The sequence below is a fragment of the Mesoplodon densirostris genome, chromosome 2, assembly GCF_025265405.1.
Source record: "Mesoplodon densirostris isolate mMesDen1 chromosome 2, mMesDen1 primary haplotype, whole genome shotgun sequence".
NCBI classification, from domain to species: domain Eukaryota; kingdom Metazoa; phylum Chordata; class Mammalia; order Artiodactyla; family Ziphiidae; genus Mesoplodon; species Mesoplodon densirostris.
In genome coordinates, this window is record NC_082662.1 from 164,954,837 (window position 1) to 164,976,582 (window position 21,746).

The 21,746-nt window shown below is 38.2% G+C and overlaps 1 protein-coding gene across 1 annotated transcript in view; it reads left to right on the forward strand.

The window, feature by feature from the left end:
* F5 (coagulation factor V) overlaps positions 1–21,746 on the forward strand; it is an 85,709-nt gene that overhangs the window by 19,138 nt on the left and 44,825 nt on the right. Inside the window, exons 4-7 of the mRNA XM_060078663.1 lie at positions 13,504–13,716; positions 15,343–15,486; positions 18,086–18,307; positions 19,594–19,759. Of these exons, the coding sequence (XP_059934646.1) occupies positions 13,504–13,716; positions 15,343–15,486; positions 18,086–18,307; positions 19,594–19,759 (745 nt within the window). The remainder of the gene's footprint in view (positions 1–13,503; positions 13,717–15,342; positions 15,487–18,085; positions 18,308–19,593; positions 19,760–21,746) is intronic.

Consider the following 21,746-nt stretch of genomic DNA (forward strand, 5'->3'; position numbering starts at 1 on the left):
GTTTTAGTATGTCCGATCTTACATTTAGGTCTCTAATACATTTTGAATTTATTTTTGTGTATGGTGCTAGGGAATGTTCTAATTTCATTCTTTTACATGTAGCTGTCCAGTTGTCCCAGCACCGCTTATTGAACAGACTGTCTTTTCTCCATTGTATATCCTTGCCTCCTTTGTCACAGATTAGTTGACCACAGGTGTGTGGGTTTATCTCTGGGCTTTCTATCTTGTTCCATTGATCTATGTTTCTGTTTTAGTGCCAGTAACATATTGTCTTGATTACTGTAGCTTTATAGTATAGTCTGATGTCAGGGAGTCTAATTCCTCTAGCTCCGTTTTTTCCCCTCAAGACTGCTTTGGCTATTCGGGGTCTTTTGTGTCTCCATACAAATTTTAAGAGTTTTTTGTTGTAGTTCCATAAAAAATGCCATTGGTAATTTTATAGGGATTGCATTGAATCTGTAGATTGCTTTGGGTAGTATAGTCATTTTCACAATATTGATTCTTCCAATCCAAGAACATGGTATATCGCTCCATCTGTTGGTATCATCTTTAATTTCTTTCATCAGTATATTATAGTTTTCTGCATACAGGTCTTTTGTCTCCCTAGGTAGGTATATTCCTAGGTATTTTATTCTTTTTGTTGCAATGGTAAATGGGAGTGTTTCCTTAATTTCTCTTTCAGATTTTTCATCATTAGTGTACAGGAACGCAAGAGATTTCTGTGCATTAATTTTGTATCCTGCAACTTTACCAAATGCATTGATTAGCTCTAGTAGTTTTCTGGTGGCATCTTTAGGATACTCTGTATATAGTATCATGTCATCTGCAAACAGTGACAGTTTTACTTCTTCTTTTCCAATATGTATTCCTTTTATTTCTTTTTCTTCTCTGATTTTCATAGCTAGGACTTCCAAAACTATGTTGAATAATAGTGGTGAGAGTGGACATCCTGGTCTTGTTCTTGATCTTAGAGTAAATACTTTCAGTTTTTCACCATTGAGTATGATGTTTGCTGTGGGTTTGTTGTACGTGTCATATTATGTTGATGTAGGTTTCCTCTATGCCCACTTTCCGGAGAGTTTTTATCATAAATGGGTGTTGAATTTTGTCAAAAGCCTTTTCTGCATCTATTGAGATGTTCCTATGATTTTTCTTCTTCAACTTGTTAATATGGTGTATCACATTGATTGATTTGCATATATTGAAGAATCCTTGCATCCCTGGGATAAATCCCACTTGATCATGGTGTATGATCCTTTTAATGTGTTGTTGGATTCTGTTTGCTAGTATTTTGTTGAGGACTTTTGCATCTATATTCATCAGTGATATTGGTCTGTAATTTTCTTTTTTTGTAGTATCTTTGTCTGGTTTTGCTATCAGGGTGATGGTGGCCTCACAGAATGAGTTTGGGAGTGTTCCTTCCTCTGCAATTTTGTGGAAGAGTTTGAGAAGGATGGGTGTTAGCTCTCCTCTAAATGTTTGATTGAATTCACCTGTGAAGCCATCCAGTCCTGGACTTTTGTTTGTTGGAAGATTTTTAGTCACAGTTTCAAGTTCATTACTTGTGATTGGCCTGTTCATATTTTCTGTTTCCTCCTCATTCAGTCTTGGAAGGTTATACCTTTCTAAGAATTTGTCCATTTCTTCCAGGTTGTCCATTTTATTGGCATAGAGCTGCTTGTAGTAGTCTCTTAGGATGCTTTGTATTTCTGCAGTGTCTGTTGTAACTTCTTTTTCATTTCTAATTTTATTGATTTAAATCCTCTCCCTCTTTTTCTTGATGAGTATGGCTAACGGTTTATCAATTTTGTTTATCTTCTCAAGGAACCAGCTTTTAGTTTAATTTATCTTTGCTATTGTTTTCTTTGTTTCTATTTCATCTATTTCTGCTCTGATCTTTATGATTTCTTTCCTTCTGCTAACTTTGGATTTTGTTTGTTCTTCTTTCTCTAGTTCCTTTAGGTGTAAGGTTAGATTGTTTATTTGAGATTTTTCTTGTTTCTTGAGGTAGGCTTGTAGAGCTATAAACTTCCCTCTTAGAACTGCTTTGCTGCATCCCATAGGTTTTGGATCATCATGTTTTCATTGTCATTTGTCTCTAGGTAGTTTTTGATTTCCTCTTTGATTTCCTCAGTGATCTCTTGGTTATTTAGTAATGTATTCTTTAGCCTCCATGTGTTTGCGTTTTTTATTTTTTTTTTCCCTGTAATTTATTTCTAATCTCATAACGTTGTGGTCAAAAAAGATTCTTGATATGACTTCAACTTTCTTAAATTTACTGAGGCTTGATTTGTGACCCAAGATGTGATCTATCCTAGAGAATGTTTCATGTGCACTTGAGAAGAAAGTGTAATCTGCTGTTTTTGGATGGAATGTCCTATAAATATCAATTAAATCTATCTGGTCTATCGTGTCATTTAAAGCTTCTGTTCCCTTATTTATTTTCATTTTGGTTGATCTGTCCATTGGTTTAAGTGAGGTGTTAAAGTCCCCCACTATTATTGTGTTATTGTTGATTTCCTCTTTTATAGCTCTTAGCAGTTGCCTTATTTACTGAGGTGCTCCTATTTTGGGTACATATATATTTATAATTGTTATATCTTCTTCTTGGTTTGATCCCTTGATCATTGTGTAGTGTCTTTCCTTGTTTCTTTTTAACATTCTTTATTTTAAAGTCTATTTTATCTGATATGAGTATTGCTATGCCAGCTTTCTTTTGATTTCCATTTGCATGGAATATCTTCTTCCATCCCCTGACTTTCTGTCTGTATGTGTCCTTAGGACTGAAGTGGGTCTCTTGTAGACAGCATATACATGGGTCTTGTTTTTGCATCCATTCAGCAAGCCTGTGTCTTTTGGTTGGAGCATTTAATCCATTCATGTTAAGGTAATTATTGATATGTATGTTCCTATTGCCATTTTCTTAATTGTTTTGGGTTTGTAGTTGTAGGTCCTTTTCTTCTCTTGTGTTTCCCACTTAGAGAAGTTCCTTTAGCATGTGTTGTAGAGCTGGTTTGGTGGTGCTGAATTCTCTTTGCTTTTCCTTGTCTGTAAAGCTTTTGATTTTTCCATTGAATCTGAATGAGATCCTTGCCAGGTAGAGTAATATTGGTTGTAGGTTCTTCCCTTTCATCACTTTAAGTATACCATGCCACTCCCTTCTGGCTTATAGAGTTTCTGCTGAGAAATCAGCTGTTAACCTTATGGGAGTTCCCTTGTTTTTTTTTTTTTGTGGTACATGGGCCTCTCACTGTTGTGGCCTCTCCCGTTGCGGAGCACAGGCTCCGGACACGCAGCCCCAGTGGCCATGGCTCACGGGCCCAGCCACTCTGCGGCATGTGGGATCTTTCTGGACTGGGACATGAACCCGCCTCCCCTGCATCGGCAGGCAGACTCTCAACCACTGCACCACCAGGGAAGCCCTCCCTTGTATTTTATTTGTCATTTTTCCCTTGCTGCTTTCAATAGTTTTTCTTTGTCTTTAATTTTTGTCAATTTGATTACTATGTGTCTCGGCATGTTCCTCCTTGGGTTTATCCTGTATGGGACTTTCTGTGCTTCCTGGACTTGGGTGGCTATTTCCTTTCCCATGTTAGGGAAGTTTTTGACTATAATCTCTTCAAATATTTTATTGGGTCCTTTCTCTCTCTCTTATCCTTCTGGGACCACTATAATGCGAATGTTGTTGTGTTTAATGTTGTCCCTGAAGTCTCTTAGGCTGTCTTCATTTCTTTTCATTCTTTTTTCTTTATTCTGGTCTGCAGCAGTGAATTCCACCATTCTGTCTTCCAGGTCACTTATCTGTTCTTCTGCCTCAGTTATTCTGCTAATGATTCCTTCTAGTGTAGTTTTCATTTCAATTATTGTATTGTTCATCTCTGTTTGTTTGTTCTTTAATTCTTCTAGGTCTTTGTTAAACATTTCTAGCATCTTCTCGGTCTTTGCCTCCATTCTTTTTCCAAGGTTCTGGATCATCTTCACTATCATTATTCTGAATTCTTTTTCTGGAAGGTTGCCTATCTCCACTTCAGTTGGTTGTTTTTCTGGGGTTTTATCTTGTTCCTTCATCTGGTACATAGCCCTCTGCCTTTTCATCTTGTCTATCTTTCTGTGAATGTGGTTTTTGTTCCACAGGCTGCAGGATTGTAGTTCCTCTTGCTTCTGCTGTCTCTTTATCTTATGTTTAACTAACATGTGAATGTGAAATTCTCAGTAATTTACTCTGGTCAATGAGGTAGATATTAAAGACCACTATATGTTCAAATAAACCTGGATATGTAACATCATTTAAAATTAAATTTGATATTGTTGGATAATTGGTTACACTGCTATATCTAGCATGTGTTAGAGCCTCTTACGTGATTCTTAGAAAATTATATTGGTTGCTGTCATTACAGTTGAACAATGTGTTCTGATTATGGCTTCTCCATTGAAGTGGCCCTAGAAGAAATCTAGAAGTGAAATCCATCACAACCAGTGCACCAGCATGTAATCTACTATTAACTGGTCTGTGAGCCCCTCAAGGTCTCAGGCTGTCTTCCTTACATTTGTGCCCTGGCACCTAGCCCAGAGCCTGGAACATAGATGATGATGATGACAATCATTACTGAACTAAACTGAGGGACTGAGGACCAGATTGTAAAGTAGAGACCATGTGTTATTTTCCACCTGCTCTGAAACGTATTAATTTTGCCAGTGATTGTGAGCAGTTACCTGATCTTACTACTAGTTCTTACCCTCTTTAGAATAGATTCAGTCTTTCTCACATGTATTAAGAGAAATTAAGAACACAAGATAAATCATATCAGAAGTATGAAGTTCATTTCTTCATAAATGAAAGAGGTTATATTAATTTAAAAATGGCTTGGAAAGGAAATAGCCAAAATACTAAAGTATATTAGCACAGGTTGCCATAGCATTGGTTAGGTGCCAGACATTTTACCTATATTTTTCAGTCCTCAAAACCCATCAAAATGATAATATTGTTGCTAGAAAATGATTATATTATCTTAAGTTATGAATGAGAAAATTGAGGCTGAAAGGGAGGTTAAGAAATTTTCGCAAATTCACACAGTTAGCAAGTGGTAAAACCAAGAAATTTCAATTCTTGCCCGCAAACTCATGTACTTTCTCCCACAGCCTAGCAGGAGAAAGTATCATTAATCATATAATTTCACAAATATTTTAATTATAGTATCATCACAATTTTTAATTAAATATTTGTGAAATTATATGATATATATCAGAGGTCAGGGAATGAGTAAACTGACCTATAGGATATGTTTATCCAGAGAAAGAGGAAGAACTTCAAAAGTTCTCTCTCACCCTACAAAGAATATCACATTTTGTCCTTTTGAGAGCTTATGAATTCCATTTGCTACTATAGGAATTTCCTATAGTAGAATCACAGTTGGAACAGTGGAAGTATTATGTCCAGAAACATCATTTTTTAACTTCATGAGATCACAAAGCATGAAGCATTGATAAGGGTCATCATGCTTGATTCAACATAGCTTTCGTCAACAACTTGCCATGAGAATTCCAGTCAACAGAAAAGGTTTAATCTGAGAGGGCAGATCTCCTTATCAGTCCTGTTTGTGCTTTGCTACCAAAGCTATTTTGCAACTTTCCAGAGATAATTCATTGTGTTTATTAGCAGAGATTCTTCCTCATAAACTCTTTTTTCTTTTTGACTTAGACTGGAATAATATTATTATTCACAGGAAGTTATTTCAGCTTTTAACATTTCTCAGCTCCTGATAATTTTAACACTCAAATCCTTTTTACCAAAGGAGTAAAAGTTCAGCCTATTAAATATTGGTTATCAGTGTCAAAAGGATATCTTTTGTGGGGGAAAAAAAGATACAACAGAGTCCCGTGTTAAGCTTAAACTTAGATGCCTACAGAAGCCAGGAGGGTAATTCAATGAAAAATTTAGTCCAGTAGGGACTGGTGATCAGATAGCTAGTGTCCTATCTGAAGGGGGCAGCCAGAACTCAGATCCAGCCAAATTCTATGCAGGAATTTGATCCCGTGTCACCAGATCTCCAGGTTTTTATTTGTTTTTGTTGTTATTCTTTAAGAGAAACCAGCAACCAGATTCTTATTTAATATCTCCATATTGTTAATGTTGGCATTTAATATGTTTTAATACTATGCAATTCTAACAAACATACACATGAGTTTAGACTTTATGACCTTGCTTCTAGACCACAGGACCTTAAATCTTAAGAGTTCAATAAACATTCATTGAGCACCTTCTCCATGCTAGGTACTATGAAAGGCACCAGAGATACTAAGACAAATACAATCCAGCACCTGTCTTTGAGTCGCTCATATTCTAGTGACAGAAATGTGCATGGTACAAATGATTATTATCTAGTAGGAAGAAATAAAATTAATCATATAATCTCACATGTATCAATACTTAATTATAAATTGTGGTGAGTGCTATAAAAGAAGAAAAAAATAGCACAGTCATAGATCGGGGAAGAAATAAGCCTACACTTGACATCTGAAGGATGAGCACACATTTATCCAAAGGAAGAAAAGGAGGAAGAACACTCTAGGCAGAGGGAATAATGTCTACAAAGACCCTGAGCTAGGATGTAACTTGGCATTTCTGGGAAACTAAAAGGAGACCCAAGTGTGAATGATACATAGTAAACAAGGGGAAAAGTCACACATGTTGAGAATGGAGAGAGAAGTAGGGGTAGATCATAAATGGACCTGTGGTCAATGTTAAGGATTTTGAGAAATAAGAGGCCATTGTCAGGATTTTAAGCAGGAAAATGGCAAAGTAAGATATGGGGTTTTACAGGATCATTCTGTCTACAGGCTGGGAAATAGATTATGAAGGTCCTCTTATGGCAGAATCCCAGTGACCAGTTAAAAGGCTAATTCTGGAGTCTAGGCTTGTCCTAGAGTGATGCCTATAGAGATACAGAGAGGAGTGCAAACTTGGAATATATTTTAGACATAGTAAATTGCTGTGCAGTACAAAATATGCATGACATAGAGATACAAATGGAGATGATAATGGATAGATAGACTGGGCAAACTCATGAATAACTTCAGCTGCCACAGTAACAAACTTAGTCTTTATCCTGTGGGTAAGACAAAAGTTTGATGGAATGAGTTGACACAGTTGGATTTGTGTTGACCTAATAGTAACCTGATTCAGTCTCCTGTCTTCAGTAAAGACTTTATGGTCCATCCATAACTAGTCTTTTTGTTCCCCTATGCTCTAAGCTTAATCATCTACAATAAATTGACAGCTTCTGAGGGTATTAAAGTCCATCTTTGTTTCCTATCTCTAAAGCAAATGAAATCATGACTACAATTTTACTTCAAGTTTGGTTGTATTCTCTTCCATACATAGAATGGTGTCCTATGGAGAACATGTCAGTGAATCTAGAGGTACCTATTCAAATCTTCTATCTTATGACTTCCATACTCAGAACCTCATGTGGTACAGCAATGCACGTTGCTGCAGTGCCTAAATGCCCCATTGCTGATGGATGCATATTCCTTGTTTCCCACTCCCATCTGGAGAGCCCAAATGTATGCTGATGACATGCAAATTCACATGAGTGTTTCCGAGTGGAATAGATTTTCCTGATGATGTGCAATTAGACAAGGGTAGCTGACACTGCTACAGCATAAACTATTTCTTATAGAAATTCAGCATCTCAGAGTCTGGCTTTTGGACATGAGGGACCATATTTACCCTTTTGCTTAACAATTAGACAGGCAGACAAAATAACACTAAACAGTTTTCAGACACTGAAAAATAGACAATGCAAGAGAATGATCCATGAGGGAATAACAACAAATGAGGTGAGCCCTCTGCCTGGAGAGAGTTTCCAGGGCACAGCACAATGAGGGTGAACCCAAACAGAGCCCAGCAATCTCCTTGAGTTGAAGAAATAGAGTTTAGACTCTGGGTAGGCCATAGTATCTGGAACCTGTGATTTGTAGGGCAGAGTCCTAGAGAGAATTGTACAGCCACAGAGAAAGAGCTCTTGCAAATCCAGTGAGAGGCCCTGTCAAGTCTTCAACTAAGTACTAATATGCACATGTATGTGAGGAAAGTATTAATGGTAAGGTAAATACCATCAAAAAGAAACAGACAGAACAATCCCTAGACCACACACAGGGTCAGGAATAGTGTATGTTCCCACCATCAAAAGTGGAAAGACCTCCTAATAAATGGGTACTGGGTAGAATCACCAGAAGGAACAGAAGTTGGACAAAATTAGTCTAGACTATAGGCTGCTCAGGAGATAACAAAGCTTTAAAAATAAGACTTGAAAGTATAAAATTGATTCCAAGCATCTGAACTATGTGTCAGCATAAAATCCAATACTTATTACAAGAATGCAATAAAATCCCAAAACCAACATGTAAAACTCACACTGTTAATAAAAATTAATGTGTTCAAAAAATCAGGAGAATCATTACTTGTAATCAAGAAAAAAATCAATCCAGAAAAACAGATCCAGAAAAAGAACATACACACACTACTATATATAAGATAGATTACCAACAAGGACCTACTGTATAGCACAGGGAATTCTACTCAATATTCTGAGATAACCTGTATGAGAAAAGAATCTAAAAAAGAATGAATATATGTATATGTATAACTGAATCACTCTGCTGCACACCTGAAACTAGCACAACATTGTGAATCAACTATATTAAAATAAAATTTAAATTAAAAAAAGAAATGATAGTACTAGCAAGCAAAGACATTAAGATAGCCCTTATACATATTCTCCATATGTTCTAGAAGGTAGAGAAGAGTGTGAGCATGATGAGGAGAGAGATGGAATGTTAAAAAAAAAACATAAATGGAACTTCTATAGATAAATACAATAGCTGAAATGGTAAGTACACTGGATGAGATTAACAGCACATTAGACACTGGAGAAGAAATATTGGAGAACATTAATACATAGCGATAGAAACTATCCAAAATAAAACATGCAAATACAATGACTGAACAAAATGAACAGAGCTTCAGTGAACTATGGGACAATATCAAGTGATCTGACATATGTGTACAACTAACCCTTAAACAACGTGAGGACTGGGGCACCAACCCTCCACACAGTCGAAAATCCATGTGTAACTTTAGTCTGTCCTCTATATCTGTGGTTCTGCATCTGCAGATTCAAACGACCATGGATGGTGTAGTACATATTTGTTGAAAAAAACCACATATAAGTGTACCTGCACAGTTTAAACCATGTTGTTCAAGGGTAAACTGTAATTAGAATCCTAGAAAAGTAAGGGACAGAAAAAAATATTCAAAGAAATAGTGGTTGAAAAGTTTCAAACTGTGATGAAAACTATAAACCTACAAAGTCAGGGGACTTGACAAAACCAAGAAGAAGAAACGTGAATAAAAGCACACCAAGGCACATCATAATCAAATTGCTGAAAACCAGTGATGAAGAGAAAATGTTAAAAACAGTCAGAGGAAATAAGTCACAGAGAGGGGGCTTCCCTGGTGGCACAGTGGTTAAGAATCCGCCTGCCAATGCAGGGGACACGGGTTCAAGCCCTGGTCCGGGAAGATCCCACATGCCGTGGAGCAGCTAAGCCCGTATGCCACAACAACAGGCGCCACTGCAATGAGAAGCCCACACACCACAACAAAGAGTAGCCCCTGCTCATTGCAACTAGAGAAAGCCTGCATGCAGCAATGAAGACCCAATGCAGCCAAAAAATATATTTAATTAATTAATTTAAAAATAAAGTCACAGAGGAAAAAAATAGAATGATAGCAGATATCATTAGAAACAATGAGAGCCAGAAGATAGTTAGGGACATCTTTAAAGTACTGGGTGTGGGGGGATGGGGACAATCTGTCCACTTGACATTCTACACCAAGGAAAAATATCCTTTTAAAATGAAGGCAAAATAAAGACTGTTTTAGACATACAAAGCAGGAACAATTTCTCATTAGCAGGCCAGGAAAAATAAATGTTAAAAGAAGTACTTTAGGCAGAAAAAGACTATATCAGAGAGATATTTGGGGCCACAAGAAGGGATAAAAATTCCAGAAATGGTTAAGTATGGAGTAATTTTTTTCTTTTTTTTTTTTTTTTTTGCTGTACGCGGGCCTCTCACTGCTGTGGCCTCTCCCGTTGCGGAGCACAGGCTCCGGACACACAGGCCCCGCGGCCATGGCTCGCGGGCCCAGCCGCTCCGTGGCATGTGGGATCCTCCGGGATCGGGGCACGAACCCGTGTCCCCTGCATCGGCAGGCGGACTCTCAACCACTGCGCCACCAGGGAGGCCCTTCATTTTTAATCCTGCAAAAGAGAACTGATTATCTAAACTGGAAAGCAAAAAATAACGACAGTTTATTATGGGGTATATTATATATGTAGAAGTGAAATGGATGACAACCATAGCACAAAGGCTAGGAGGGGGAAGATGGAAATATACTATTGCAAGTTTCTTATAATATAAGTAAAATGGTATAAGATTCTTTGAAGGTAGACCATGATAAGCTAAAGTTGTATTTTGTAAGCTGAAGGGCATCGCCAATAAAACAAAGCAAAGCTAATAAACCAATAGTGGAGATAAAAAGGAAACATAGAAAATACTCAATTAATCCAAAAGAAAGTAGGAAAGAAAATAATGAATAAAAGCCAGATGGACAAATAGAAAACAATAGCAGAATGGTATAGATTTAAACCCAACCATATCAATAATTATATTAAAAGCAAATGGGAAGAACACGACAACTAAGAGATTTTAAGATTGAATAAAAAGCAACACCCAACTTTAAGCTGAACTCAAGGAATCCACTTTAAAGACAAAGATAAAAAGTAAAGGATTGAAGGTATACCATACTAACTATAATCAAACACAATCGATGTGTCATTCCATTTATATGACAATATAGGAAAGTAAAACATAGTGACAGAAAGTAAATCAGCAGTTGCATGTGTCCAGTAAATCAGCGGTTGCATGTGTAGGCAAAGGTATGGCTACAAATGGCACATGGAAACTTTCTGGAGTGATGGAAATCTTCTGTACCTCAATAGTGATGGTAGCTATAGAACTGTACTTATCTGTCAAAATTCAGCAAATATTGTACTTAAAATTGGTGAATTGTGTTGTTTGTAATTTATACCTTAATAAAGATGATGAAAGGAAGGGGGACCGAGTGAGAGAGAGAAAGAAGTGGGGAGGAATAAAGAGGAGAAGAAAAGGAACAGGGAGGAGGGAAGGGAAGAAAAGAAACTAACCATTTGTTTTCAAAAAGGACAGTCACTTTAGTAAGAGTAGTTTCCACTGGCCCTTTACTCCATTATGTAAGACATTTTAGCTCTTTTTTCTGATCCTTATTTTCTACCCACATCTACAGTCTGATGGTGTTACCTTCCACCTCAAGAAATTTATTGACTGTTGTACTAAACAAAGATAACTGTATCCTAAAGAGAAATTCTGGCACCGGCGAGTGATGTGAAACTTTCACCTAATTAAATGAGGAATGCCTCAGAAGTAACTGTCCTTCCCACGTGCTATCTATGACAACGACCTCTGCCCTTCCTGAACTCACTTGCTCCATCTCTAGCCACATCTTCTCTTTGTTGTTGAAAGCCCCTCCCAACCCTCTGCACTGCTTTTACTCTTCAGCATCACAGTTCCCTTTTTTCAATAAGGAAGACCATTTCTATATCCTCCCCCGTCTCTCACCAGTAGGGAAAGTTGAATGCACATGAAAGTGTTACTAGTGGGCCTTTGGGTACACAAAGGACCAAAGTAAGGCATGTAAACTTCAGACGGTAGATATATTTTATACAAGGACAATTAGATATTGCATATAGGATAGACTCTAAGACTCTGGGGAAAGAGTTGGGATAATCAGATGGTGGAGATGTGATAAACTGATAAAACAGGGCTAAGGGTGGCATCAGTTGGAAAGAAGACATGAAACGCAGAGCAAAACCATATATAAACAGATCTGAGTGTACTTACAACCACTTAAACCCATGCTAACAGGCGATTAAGTATAAGATATCTTACCTACAGACTGGGAGAAAATATTTGCAAACGATGTGGCCAACAAGGACTTAATCTCCAAAATGGGCAAACAGCTCATACAACTCAATAACAGCAACAACAAGAACAAAAAAAACCAAACAACCCAATCAAAAAATGGACAGAAGACCTGAATAGACACTTCTATTCCAAAGAAGACATACAAGATGGTCAATAGGCACATGAAAAGATGCTCAACACTGCTAATTATTAGAGAAATGCAAATCAAAACTACAATGAGATATCAACTCACACCAGTCAGAATGGCATCATTTAAAAGCCTACAAATAACAAATGCTGGACAGGGTGTGGAGAAAAGGGAACCCTCCTACACTGTTGGTGGGAACATAAATTGGTGCAACCACTATGGAAACAGAATGGAGGTTCCTCAAAAAACTAAAAATAGAGTTGCCATATGATCCAGCAATCCCACTCCTGGGCATATATCTGGACAAAACTCTAATCTGAAAAGATACATATACCCCAATGTTCATACCAGCATTATTTACAATAGCCAAGACATGGAAGCAACCTAAATGTCCATTGACAGATGAATGGATAAAGAAGACGTGGTATATATATACAATGGAATACTACTCAGCCATAAAAAGAATGAAATAATGCCATTTGCAGCAACATGGATGGACCTAGAGATTATCATACTAAGTGAAGTAAGTCAGACAGAGAAAGACAAATATTGTATGATATAACTTATATGTGGAATATGAAATATGATACAAATGAACTTATTTACAAAACAGAAACAGATCACAGACATAGAAAGCAAACTTATGGTTACCAAAGGGGAAAGGGGAGGGGAGAGGGATAAATTAGGTCTTTGGGATTAGCAGATACAAACTGCTATATATAAAATAGATAAGCAACAAGCTCCTACTGTATAGCACAGGGAACTATATTCAATATCCTGTAATAAATGATAATGGAAAATAATATATAAAAGAAGATATCGATATAGCTATATAATTGAATCACTTTGCTGTATATCAGAAACTAACACAACACTGTAAATCAACTGTACTTCAATAAAAAATTTAAAAATTAAAAAAAATGTCTTGTCATACATCACAGAGAAGATATAACCCATCTTCATATTCTGAGATGAATTTCTGGTCAAAGGTGATTCACTTATCTGATTATATTTAAATAATAATTTAGATACTCTGGAAAATTAACTTGCTAAACTTTAAATAATGTACTAGTAACATTTCTTGTTCACTTTAGATCACCATGGATCAAAGCCTTTATAATTACATAGACATAGAAGTGGATATATGTGAATCTTTCCAAATAATGAAGGCTTTCTATAGAAAGGCATATATATCTTCATAGAGAACTTACGTTCCCCCAGACTTGAGAGTGATGAAAAAGTTGTTCTCAGAAACTATCCAGATGTTTTCACGGCTTTTACATCTCCAGGTGCTTCTTACCCTGACCACACATTCCCTGTGGAGAGGATGGATGATTCTGTAGCTCCGGGCCAAGAATATACCTATGAGTGGAATATCAGTGAGGACAGTGGGCCCACCCACGATGACCCTCCATGCCTCACATATATCTATTACTCCTATGAAAATCTGGTATACGACTTCAACTCTGGACTGATTGGACCTCTGCTTATTTGTAAGAAAGGTAAAAAAAAAAATCAAAACGGCAAAGATGTTGGATTGGTAAAGATACTATAATGGAATGAGGCTTGGAAGTGTCTTGGTATCTTTTCGTAAATCAAGCAGAGAAGGGTGCAGAAACCAGATCATCGTTTGACACTGATATTTGAGGATTTGCAGTCTTCCTGCAATCTTCAACCCCTCCTTCATCTCGGTCCTGGGAGTCTCTCCCAAGTAAATCTCTGTCTGAGAGTATGTTCTGCTGCCATGCCCATATGATCCGTAACATTTACCTCAAGGCCAAGTCTTTTTGAAAGTATACAGCAGTCCTGGAGGGGTGGGATGGGGAGGGTGGGAGGGAGGGAGATGCATGAGGGAAGGGATGTGGGAACAGATGTATATGTATGACTGATTCACTTTGTTATAAAGCAGAAACTAATAAAAAAAAAAAGTATACAGCAGTCCGTACTCTGCTGAGAGTACTTGGAAAGAACTTTGAGTAATATATCTGAGGTTTGGGTCGGTAATTTGGTCTATAAACACACAAAACTCCAGGTTCCTTTCTTGTAAACAAGCTGAACACTTTGAGTGGTAGGTTTCAAACACACTCAACTGACTTTATAAGAAATTTCAATGGCTGGGCTTCTTAGGAGCAAGCTTGGACTTTTATTTTACCCCAAACAAATTCATCCCATCTTTCATTAAAACAAACAACCACAACAAACTGCACTGTGGGAGATAATGTGATGGATTCACCATCTGTCTATACATACACGCATACCATACCTACATACATTCCTAATTCATTTATTCACTACACAAATACATATTTTCATTGTTTGGTATAGAAGATACTGTGATGACACTGAAAAAAATTTAAAATTATAAAAGTCTCTTCTTTCATTTTACTATCAGGTGCATTTTTTACTCATGAGAGTGGATTAATCTTGACCCTCTCAACCAATTCTCTAGTGTCCCATTACATGTACTAGCAAGATGGCTATATTAAACTTGGAGTGTGATGCGTTTACCAAATGAGCTACGGTACCTATGCATTAACTTATTTTCTTTAATATAAATTTATTTATTTATTTATTTATTTATTTATTTATGGCTGTGTTGGGTCTTTGTTGCTATGCACAGGCTTTTTCTAGTTGGTGGCGAGTGGGGGCTACTCTTCATTGTGGTGCCCAGGCTCGAGTGCAGGCTCAGCAGTTGTGGTGCATGGGCTTAGTTGCTCCACGACATGTGGGATCTTCCCGGACCAGGGCTTGAACCCGTGTCCCCTGCATCAGCAGGTGGATTCTTAATCACTGCACCACCAGGGAAGTCCCTGCATTGACTTACTGACACTGGAAGAAATGGATACTTTTACTAAAGCCTTGACAGTCACCAAATGTTTTCTCTCTGTGCCAGATCAGTTACTTTTAAAGCTCCATTCCTCAAGGCTATCAGGTGCCAGAAAAAACAAGGTGGCACCAGGATTTTAATAAGCCTTCAATCATTATTACTTGATAGATGCTATTTTTATAAGAACACTTTACAGTTGACATCATTATGATTGGCTGCTTATCTTAAACTCTGTTATCTAGGAATAGCTAATGAGAGCCTTCTATCTGGGATGCTATTAAAAGTATGTCTTTTTTCACAGGCACCCTAACTGAGGATGGGATACAGAAGATGTTTGACAAGCAACATGTACTGATGTTTGCTGTGTTTGATGAAAGTAAAAGCTGGAACCAGACATCATCCCTAATGTACACAGTCAATGGCTATGTGAATGGGACAATGCCAGGTAACACGTGGGCTGTGTACTATTCAAAAATAGTTGAAGCATTGATCCCATTGTTTTCCTAAAGGCACTAGGGTAGTTGACCATACTCACTATTTTTTAACTCCTAATCTGAAAGGTAACGTAATCTAGTTCAGTGGTTCGCAAGATTTAATCTTTTTTTTTTCTTTTTTTTAACTAGCAAGCACAACAGACAAACTAGAAGCTACCTCAGAGAAGGAGTGTGCAGTCTTATTACATGTAGTGCTCTGAGCAGGTTTCACTTTGGCCTACATCTTCACTTTGGCCTACATCTCCAGGATATCAGCTTAGTCTCCTTCAGTGAGTTGTGTGGTCCCTACTGCATGGTGACCATGTTTTCTTCCAGAGAGGAAGCCCTACAAAACAGAGTTCAAGGCCAGTCCTCAGCAGGAAGGGTCAGCAGGAAGAATGAAATGAAGACACTTATAGTGAAGATGAACAGGAGATTAGGAGAAATATCCAACATACAAAAATACTACTAGCATTTCAAAAGATGATGGATGAGTCATATGATATGTTTTTCTCTTTTCATTTACATGTAGACTCTTGTGAAAAAGCAAAATCATAACAATTGTTTAAGAGAAAAAAAAAAACTGATCCCCACCTAAACCACTTCTACTTCTCTCTGATAGAAATGACCTAGAACCAAAGATCCTGTGGGGGAAAAACGGGAAAAATGAAAATACTACTTTATTAAATAAACTACGCTTCAAAACACTAAGTTTCTCAGAGGCTGTTTTCTATATCTGAAAATCACAAATGGCTTCTCTTACTAAAAATAAAACTTGTCAAGAGTTGAGGTCTGGACATTGCTTTTAAATTGTATTCCATTTCATTTGATTCTATCTTCCCACCTGGGTCATTACAAATATACTAAGATGACCTGGGTTTTTTTTTTTTTCTTTTTGCGGTATGCGGGCCTCTCACTGCTGTGGCCTCTCCCGCTGCGGAGCACAGGCTCCGGATGCGCAGGCCCAGCGGCCATGGCTCACGGGCCCAGCTGCTCCGCGGCATATGGGATCCTCCCAGACCGGGGCACGAACCCGTATCCCCTGCATCGGCAGGCGGACTCTCAACCACTGCGCCACCAGGGAGGCCCGACCCTGGGTTTTGATTCAGAGTTTAAAAACTTAGTTAAATGAGTTAGCACATCTGAGTTCACACCTTGCTTACTTCTCTACCTTAGTGTGGCTTTTAGCAGTTAGTTGTCTCAACGTGCTTTTGTAAAAAAATGGGTTAATCATCTATCCTGGTGCAGAGGGTGTTTAAGAAGTTTTTTTACAGATAACATAGCATGTCTAGTACTACAGGCCTTAGAGGGGAGTGGTCAAAAGAGAAATTGTATCTGTGTCCTGGCAAAGTAAACCATCTGTCTAAATATAAGAAGGAGAAGCCAAAATAACCCATATGAAAAAATAAAAGTTAATAACTCTATCAGGGCATAGAATTTATGAATTTATAGTTGAAAAAGACAGAGTAGCTGGGGTAGAAAGTAGCTGGTAGTAGAAACTGAGAAAAGTTAATGCTTGTAAAACGGCCTTATGGGGCAGTATAAATTGAATAAATGTAATAAATGCTAATACAGATTTATGAAATGCTCAACCCAATATAAGCATTGATCGGAGGCAGACAAATTCTTCCACCAAAGCCTCCTACCTTCCAGCTTCTTGTTCTCACCTGTGATACTAGGAATTGGTCTTGTTACAATGGTCTAAACAAGACAAGCCCTTAGCCCCTCTTTGGGTAAGGGACTGATTCATGGCCCCATGATCTAGTATCAAGTGATTATAGATCTGAAATTTAAAACCCAAGCCAAGGATAGAAGCCAGAGGTTGGAATCTCCCATAGAGCAAATCAGCATTTTCTGAGTCACTGTGGGAGCAAGAAGGAGCCAAACAGCTTTTGTACTCAGTTCTCATTACTCCATCCATGAAACGCTCCCAGTGACCCAGTATACTGAGGATTTATCCACTGCATTTTAAGGAGATCCTATAACCCACACATAACTCACTGCCTTGTCATTAAAACAATCAACCAGTGGGCAAAGAAACAGTATAAAATCCTTAAAGCATCTTCACATCTTCTTCCTGTTAGGATCAAGCCCTTTTAGGATTAGAGGCTTAGGCCCTTAAACTCAGCCCTGTTGGAGGTTCTGGCAACTCACTCCAGCTAAGTCCAGATTGGTACTAGAGTGACCAACTACTCAGGCCTGCCCAGGACTTTCTCAGTTCTAACACTGAAAATCCTGCCTCCTGGGAAACCCCTCAGTCCTCAGTAAACCAGGATGGTTGGTCACCTACTTTCTTCTCTCCTTGGTCTTAGCAATCCCTGTGTTTCTAAACTAATGTCCACCCTCTCTGGGCTCTGTAGTACCACTTATTGCAATGAGTTGTGACTGCTTGTTTGCCCACCACTCGGATGTCTGCTTTTCTAGGGCAGGAATGAAAATGGGACTGTCTATACCCCCAGAACCTTGCACAATGCCTGATGCAAAGCAGGTGCTCAATACGTATCTGGTGAGTGAATTTCTTATCACAGACTGCTAACTGCCTGTTTTGGCCCCCATCTCTCTCTCTCTCAGATATAACAGTTTGTGCCCATGACCACATCAGTTGGCATCTGATTGGAATGAGCTCTGGGCCAGAACTGTTCTCCATTCATTTCAACGGCCAGGTCCTGGAGCAGAACCATCATAAGATCTCAGCCATCACTCTCGTCAGTGCTACATCCACAACTGCAAACATGACTGTGAGCCTAGAGGGAAGGTGGATCATATCTTCGCTCATCCCAAAACATTTTCAAGGCAAGAAATTCTTTCAACAGTCTTGCGTACAAATGTAGGATCCTTTCGTCCTAGGCACTAAATCCATCATTTTCCTTTGCTCTTGCAAGCCAACCACACTCCAGACATACATTCCTTTGTCCTTGAGAACAGAATTTAGATACTTTGCTCTTAGACTTATAGCTCGTTAGTTGGGGATGGAGGAAGTAGAGAAATTGACAAAGATTTTTTAAAGTGATGCAAAAGCTGAAGAGGTCTCTACTTCCTTAAAAGGAGAAAGGAGGAAGGAAACAAAAACATACATAGAGATATTCTTTCTTGAGCTATTTAATATGCAGCTAAAGGAAAAGAACTAGGTGTTGGAACCCGTCAAACTTCTGTAAATTTATAGAAGCACCAAATTACAGAAAGTGTAAAAGTTTTAACATGAAAATATTGTCTTTCATAACAAGATGAGCACAGAGCCTGGCCCAAAGAGGAACTCAGTGGATGTGTGTTGAATAGAAAAAACACTGTATCTAACGAGCTGAGGAGTGAGCTTTAAAGAACATCAGTGAATTCTAGTGGGGGAAAAAATCAGCCTAGGTTGTTATATGGTATCAGGTAAACAAAATAACTGATGGTCTATTACACATTGTTGCTTTAAAACAGTTAGGAGGAGGGTTCCTGTAAATATAAGTAAATATCACCACAGGAAATCATTGTGTTACCAAAATAATGTGTATAAAAGCAAGAAATATAAAAAGGAGACACTTTATGGGATCATTTCATTTTTTGTTCACACTAAGCAGTCAAAATTATATTTGAAGTAATGAAATTGTCACAATATCCCTGGAAGATAGAGCCCCAAATACTAATGAAACAACAGCAAAACTAACATTATTGAGGTTAAGTGCTTTCTGTATTATCTTATTTAATTTTAAGAACAATTTCATGTAGTACATACTAGTAATATCTTCATCTTACAAACAAAAGGAAGAGGTTATAGGAAATATGAGAAATCAACATGACCTAAGTCATAGGGTTTTAAGGATCTGGAAATTTCAAGAAATTTTCCTCCCCAGTAAGAAACAAAGGATAGCTTTCCAAGTTTTTCCCCTAACCCATCCTCTCTTTCCCTCGCTTTTTATTCTTGCTCCTTCTGCTGTGTATTAAAAGAACTTCAAGCCAAAATGTTCAAAAGTTGCCTGAGCATTACTTTCATTGTTATTATTGAAAACTTCCACAAATTTATTTAAAAGATGTATATTTTATTAGCCTTTATTTCTTCTCTCAAATTCTTTCATTGTCTTTATGTCCTAACTCAGCTGGGATGCAGGCTTACATAGACATTAAAAACTGTGCAAAGAAAACCAGGAATCCTAAGAAACTAACTCGAGACCAGAGGCGGCACGTTAAGAGATGGGAATACTTCATTGCTGCAGAGGAAGTCATTTGGGACTATGCACCTATAATACCAGCAAACATGGACAAGTGAGTTTGAGGGGTTCTTACTACTGTGCAGATTCAAGACATTTTCCATAGGGTCCTAGATGCATGGGGTAAAATGTCATGAGTTGACAGCTTTCATGGTAATGCAATGTATTGGATTTCATTCAGGTTTTCTTTTCCAAAACAATCTGAAATTACTCCAAATTCACCAAGGGAACTCAGAAAAAAAATAATAATAGTAGTAGTAACAACAGCAATAATAATAGCAGCTACCACTTCTTGAATGCTTCCTATTGCCAAGCACTGTGTTAAACCTTTCTAAGAGCTTTGCTTTAATGCCACAAGTTAGAAACAGCTTTTACTTATTTTGTAAATTAGGAAATGGGAGAGTGGGATTAAGAAAACTGGAAATTCAAATAGCTCTTAAACACTTGAAAAATACTCAAGCTCACTCACAGTAAGAGAAATATGTAAATTAAACTTCTCTCAAATACTATTTTTCACCTATCAGACTCACAAGTTTAGATGACATAATGTATTGGCAAGGCTGCGGGAAACAAGCTCTATCATGTATTGCTGGTGGAAGAGTAAATTGGAAAGTCCATTCTAGAGGATAATTCGGCAATGTGTATTAAAATTATAAATGCATATATTTTTTGATCCAGCAATCTCACTCTGGGAATTTACTATATAGATATACTTGTTTACAGGTGAAATGGTATGTGTACAGGATGTTCACTGTTGCACTGTTGTAGCAAAAGATTGGAAACAATCCATAATATCCATCAAGGAAATTAATAAGTTATGGTACATCCATTCAATGGAACACTATGCATCTGTTTTAAAGAGGATGCAAAAACTCTCTATATACTAATATAAAAAGTTCTCCAAGAGATATTTTTAAATTAAAAAGTCAAGGGAGCAAGAAGGTAGAATAGCAGATTCCCCCACTTGTATTCCCCCACAGCAACGATAATTTGGCAGCCATCCACAAACAGAAGTGCCTTTGTGAGAGCTTTGGGATCAAAGTAGGAACTTGCAAAATTCCACTGGAAGTCAAGACCAAGGAGGACTGTTTTGAGAAGGCAAGTCCATGCTCAAATGGTTGGTTCACTAACTGTAATTCAGTTACAAACCTGGAAATAGCCTCCTCCCCTTATGGACTCAGCTACATCCCCACTTAACCTTGGTCCTGCCACCAGCACCATTTGATAAGGAACCCAGGAGGAGTCACGCCTGTCCATGACCCTGGAGGCTGACCTGCAGACCTCAGTTTGACAGTGGATCTTGAAGCAGCCCTGTAACTAATTCCATCCTTCTCTCAGCCATGATCCAGGAGTAGTCTTGCCTGCCCAGGAACCTGCTGGGAGTCACATCTACTCATGCCCCTGGTGGCTGGCCTCCAGACCTTGGTCCCACTACAGAACTTGAAATGGCCCTGTTACCTAGTTCCATACCTCAAAACTGTAGTTCAGGAGCAGTTCTGCCCACTCAGGTATCCACCCAATGACCCACTGGGAGCCCTCCAAAGGGCCTGATGGGAGCCACACCCATCTACACACTTGATAACAGGCCTACCATTTGCAAACCCAATTGTGGACCTTGAAGTAGACTGTTATCCCAGTGCCAGCTCTACTGACCAAGAGCCTGAAGGCAGTTCCATTTTCCCAGGGACCAGACAGGGTCTATGCCCACCTGAGCCCCTGGTAAAAGGCCTTCCAACACAGATGCTGCTGCAGGCCCAGCAGCAACCAAATGACCTGGTTCCAACCTCACTCAACGGTGATCCCAGAGGCAATTCCATCAGCCTGCAGACTTGACAAGAGGTTTTTACCTGCCAAAACCTGTCTGTAAAGATTGGAAGGGGGTGTTTGCACCTTCAAATGCACAAACACCAACACAAAGCTACACAAATCACAAAGAATCAGGCAATATGACACCACCAAAAGAAACTAATAAAGCTCCAGTAACCAGTGTGAAAGAAATAGAGATCTATAAATTGCCTGACAAAGAATTTAAAATAATCATC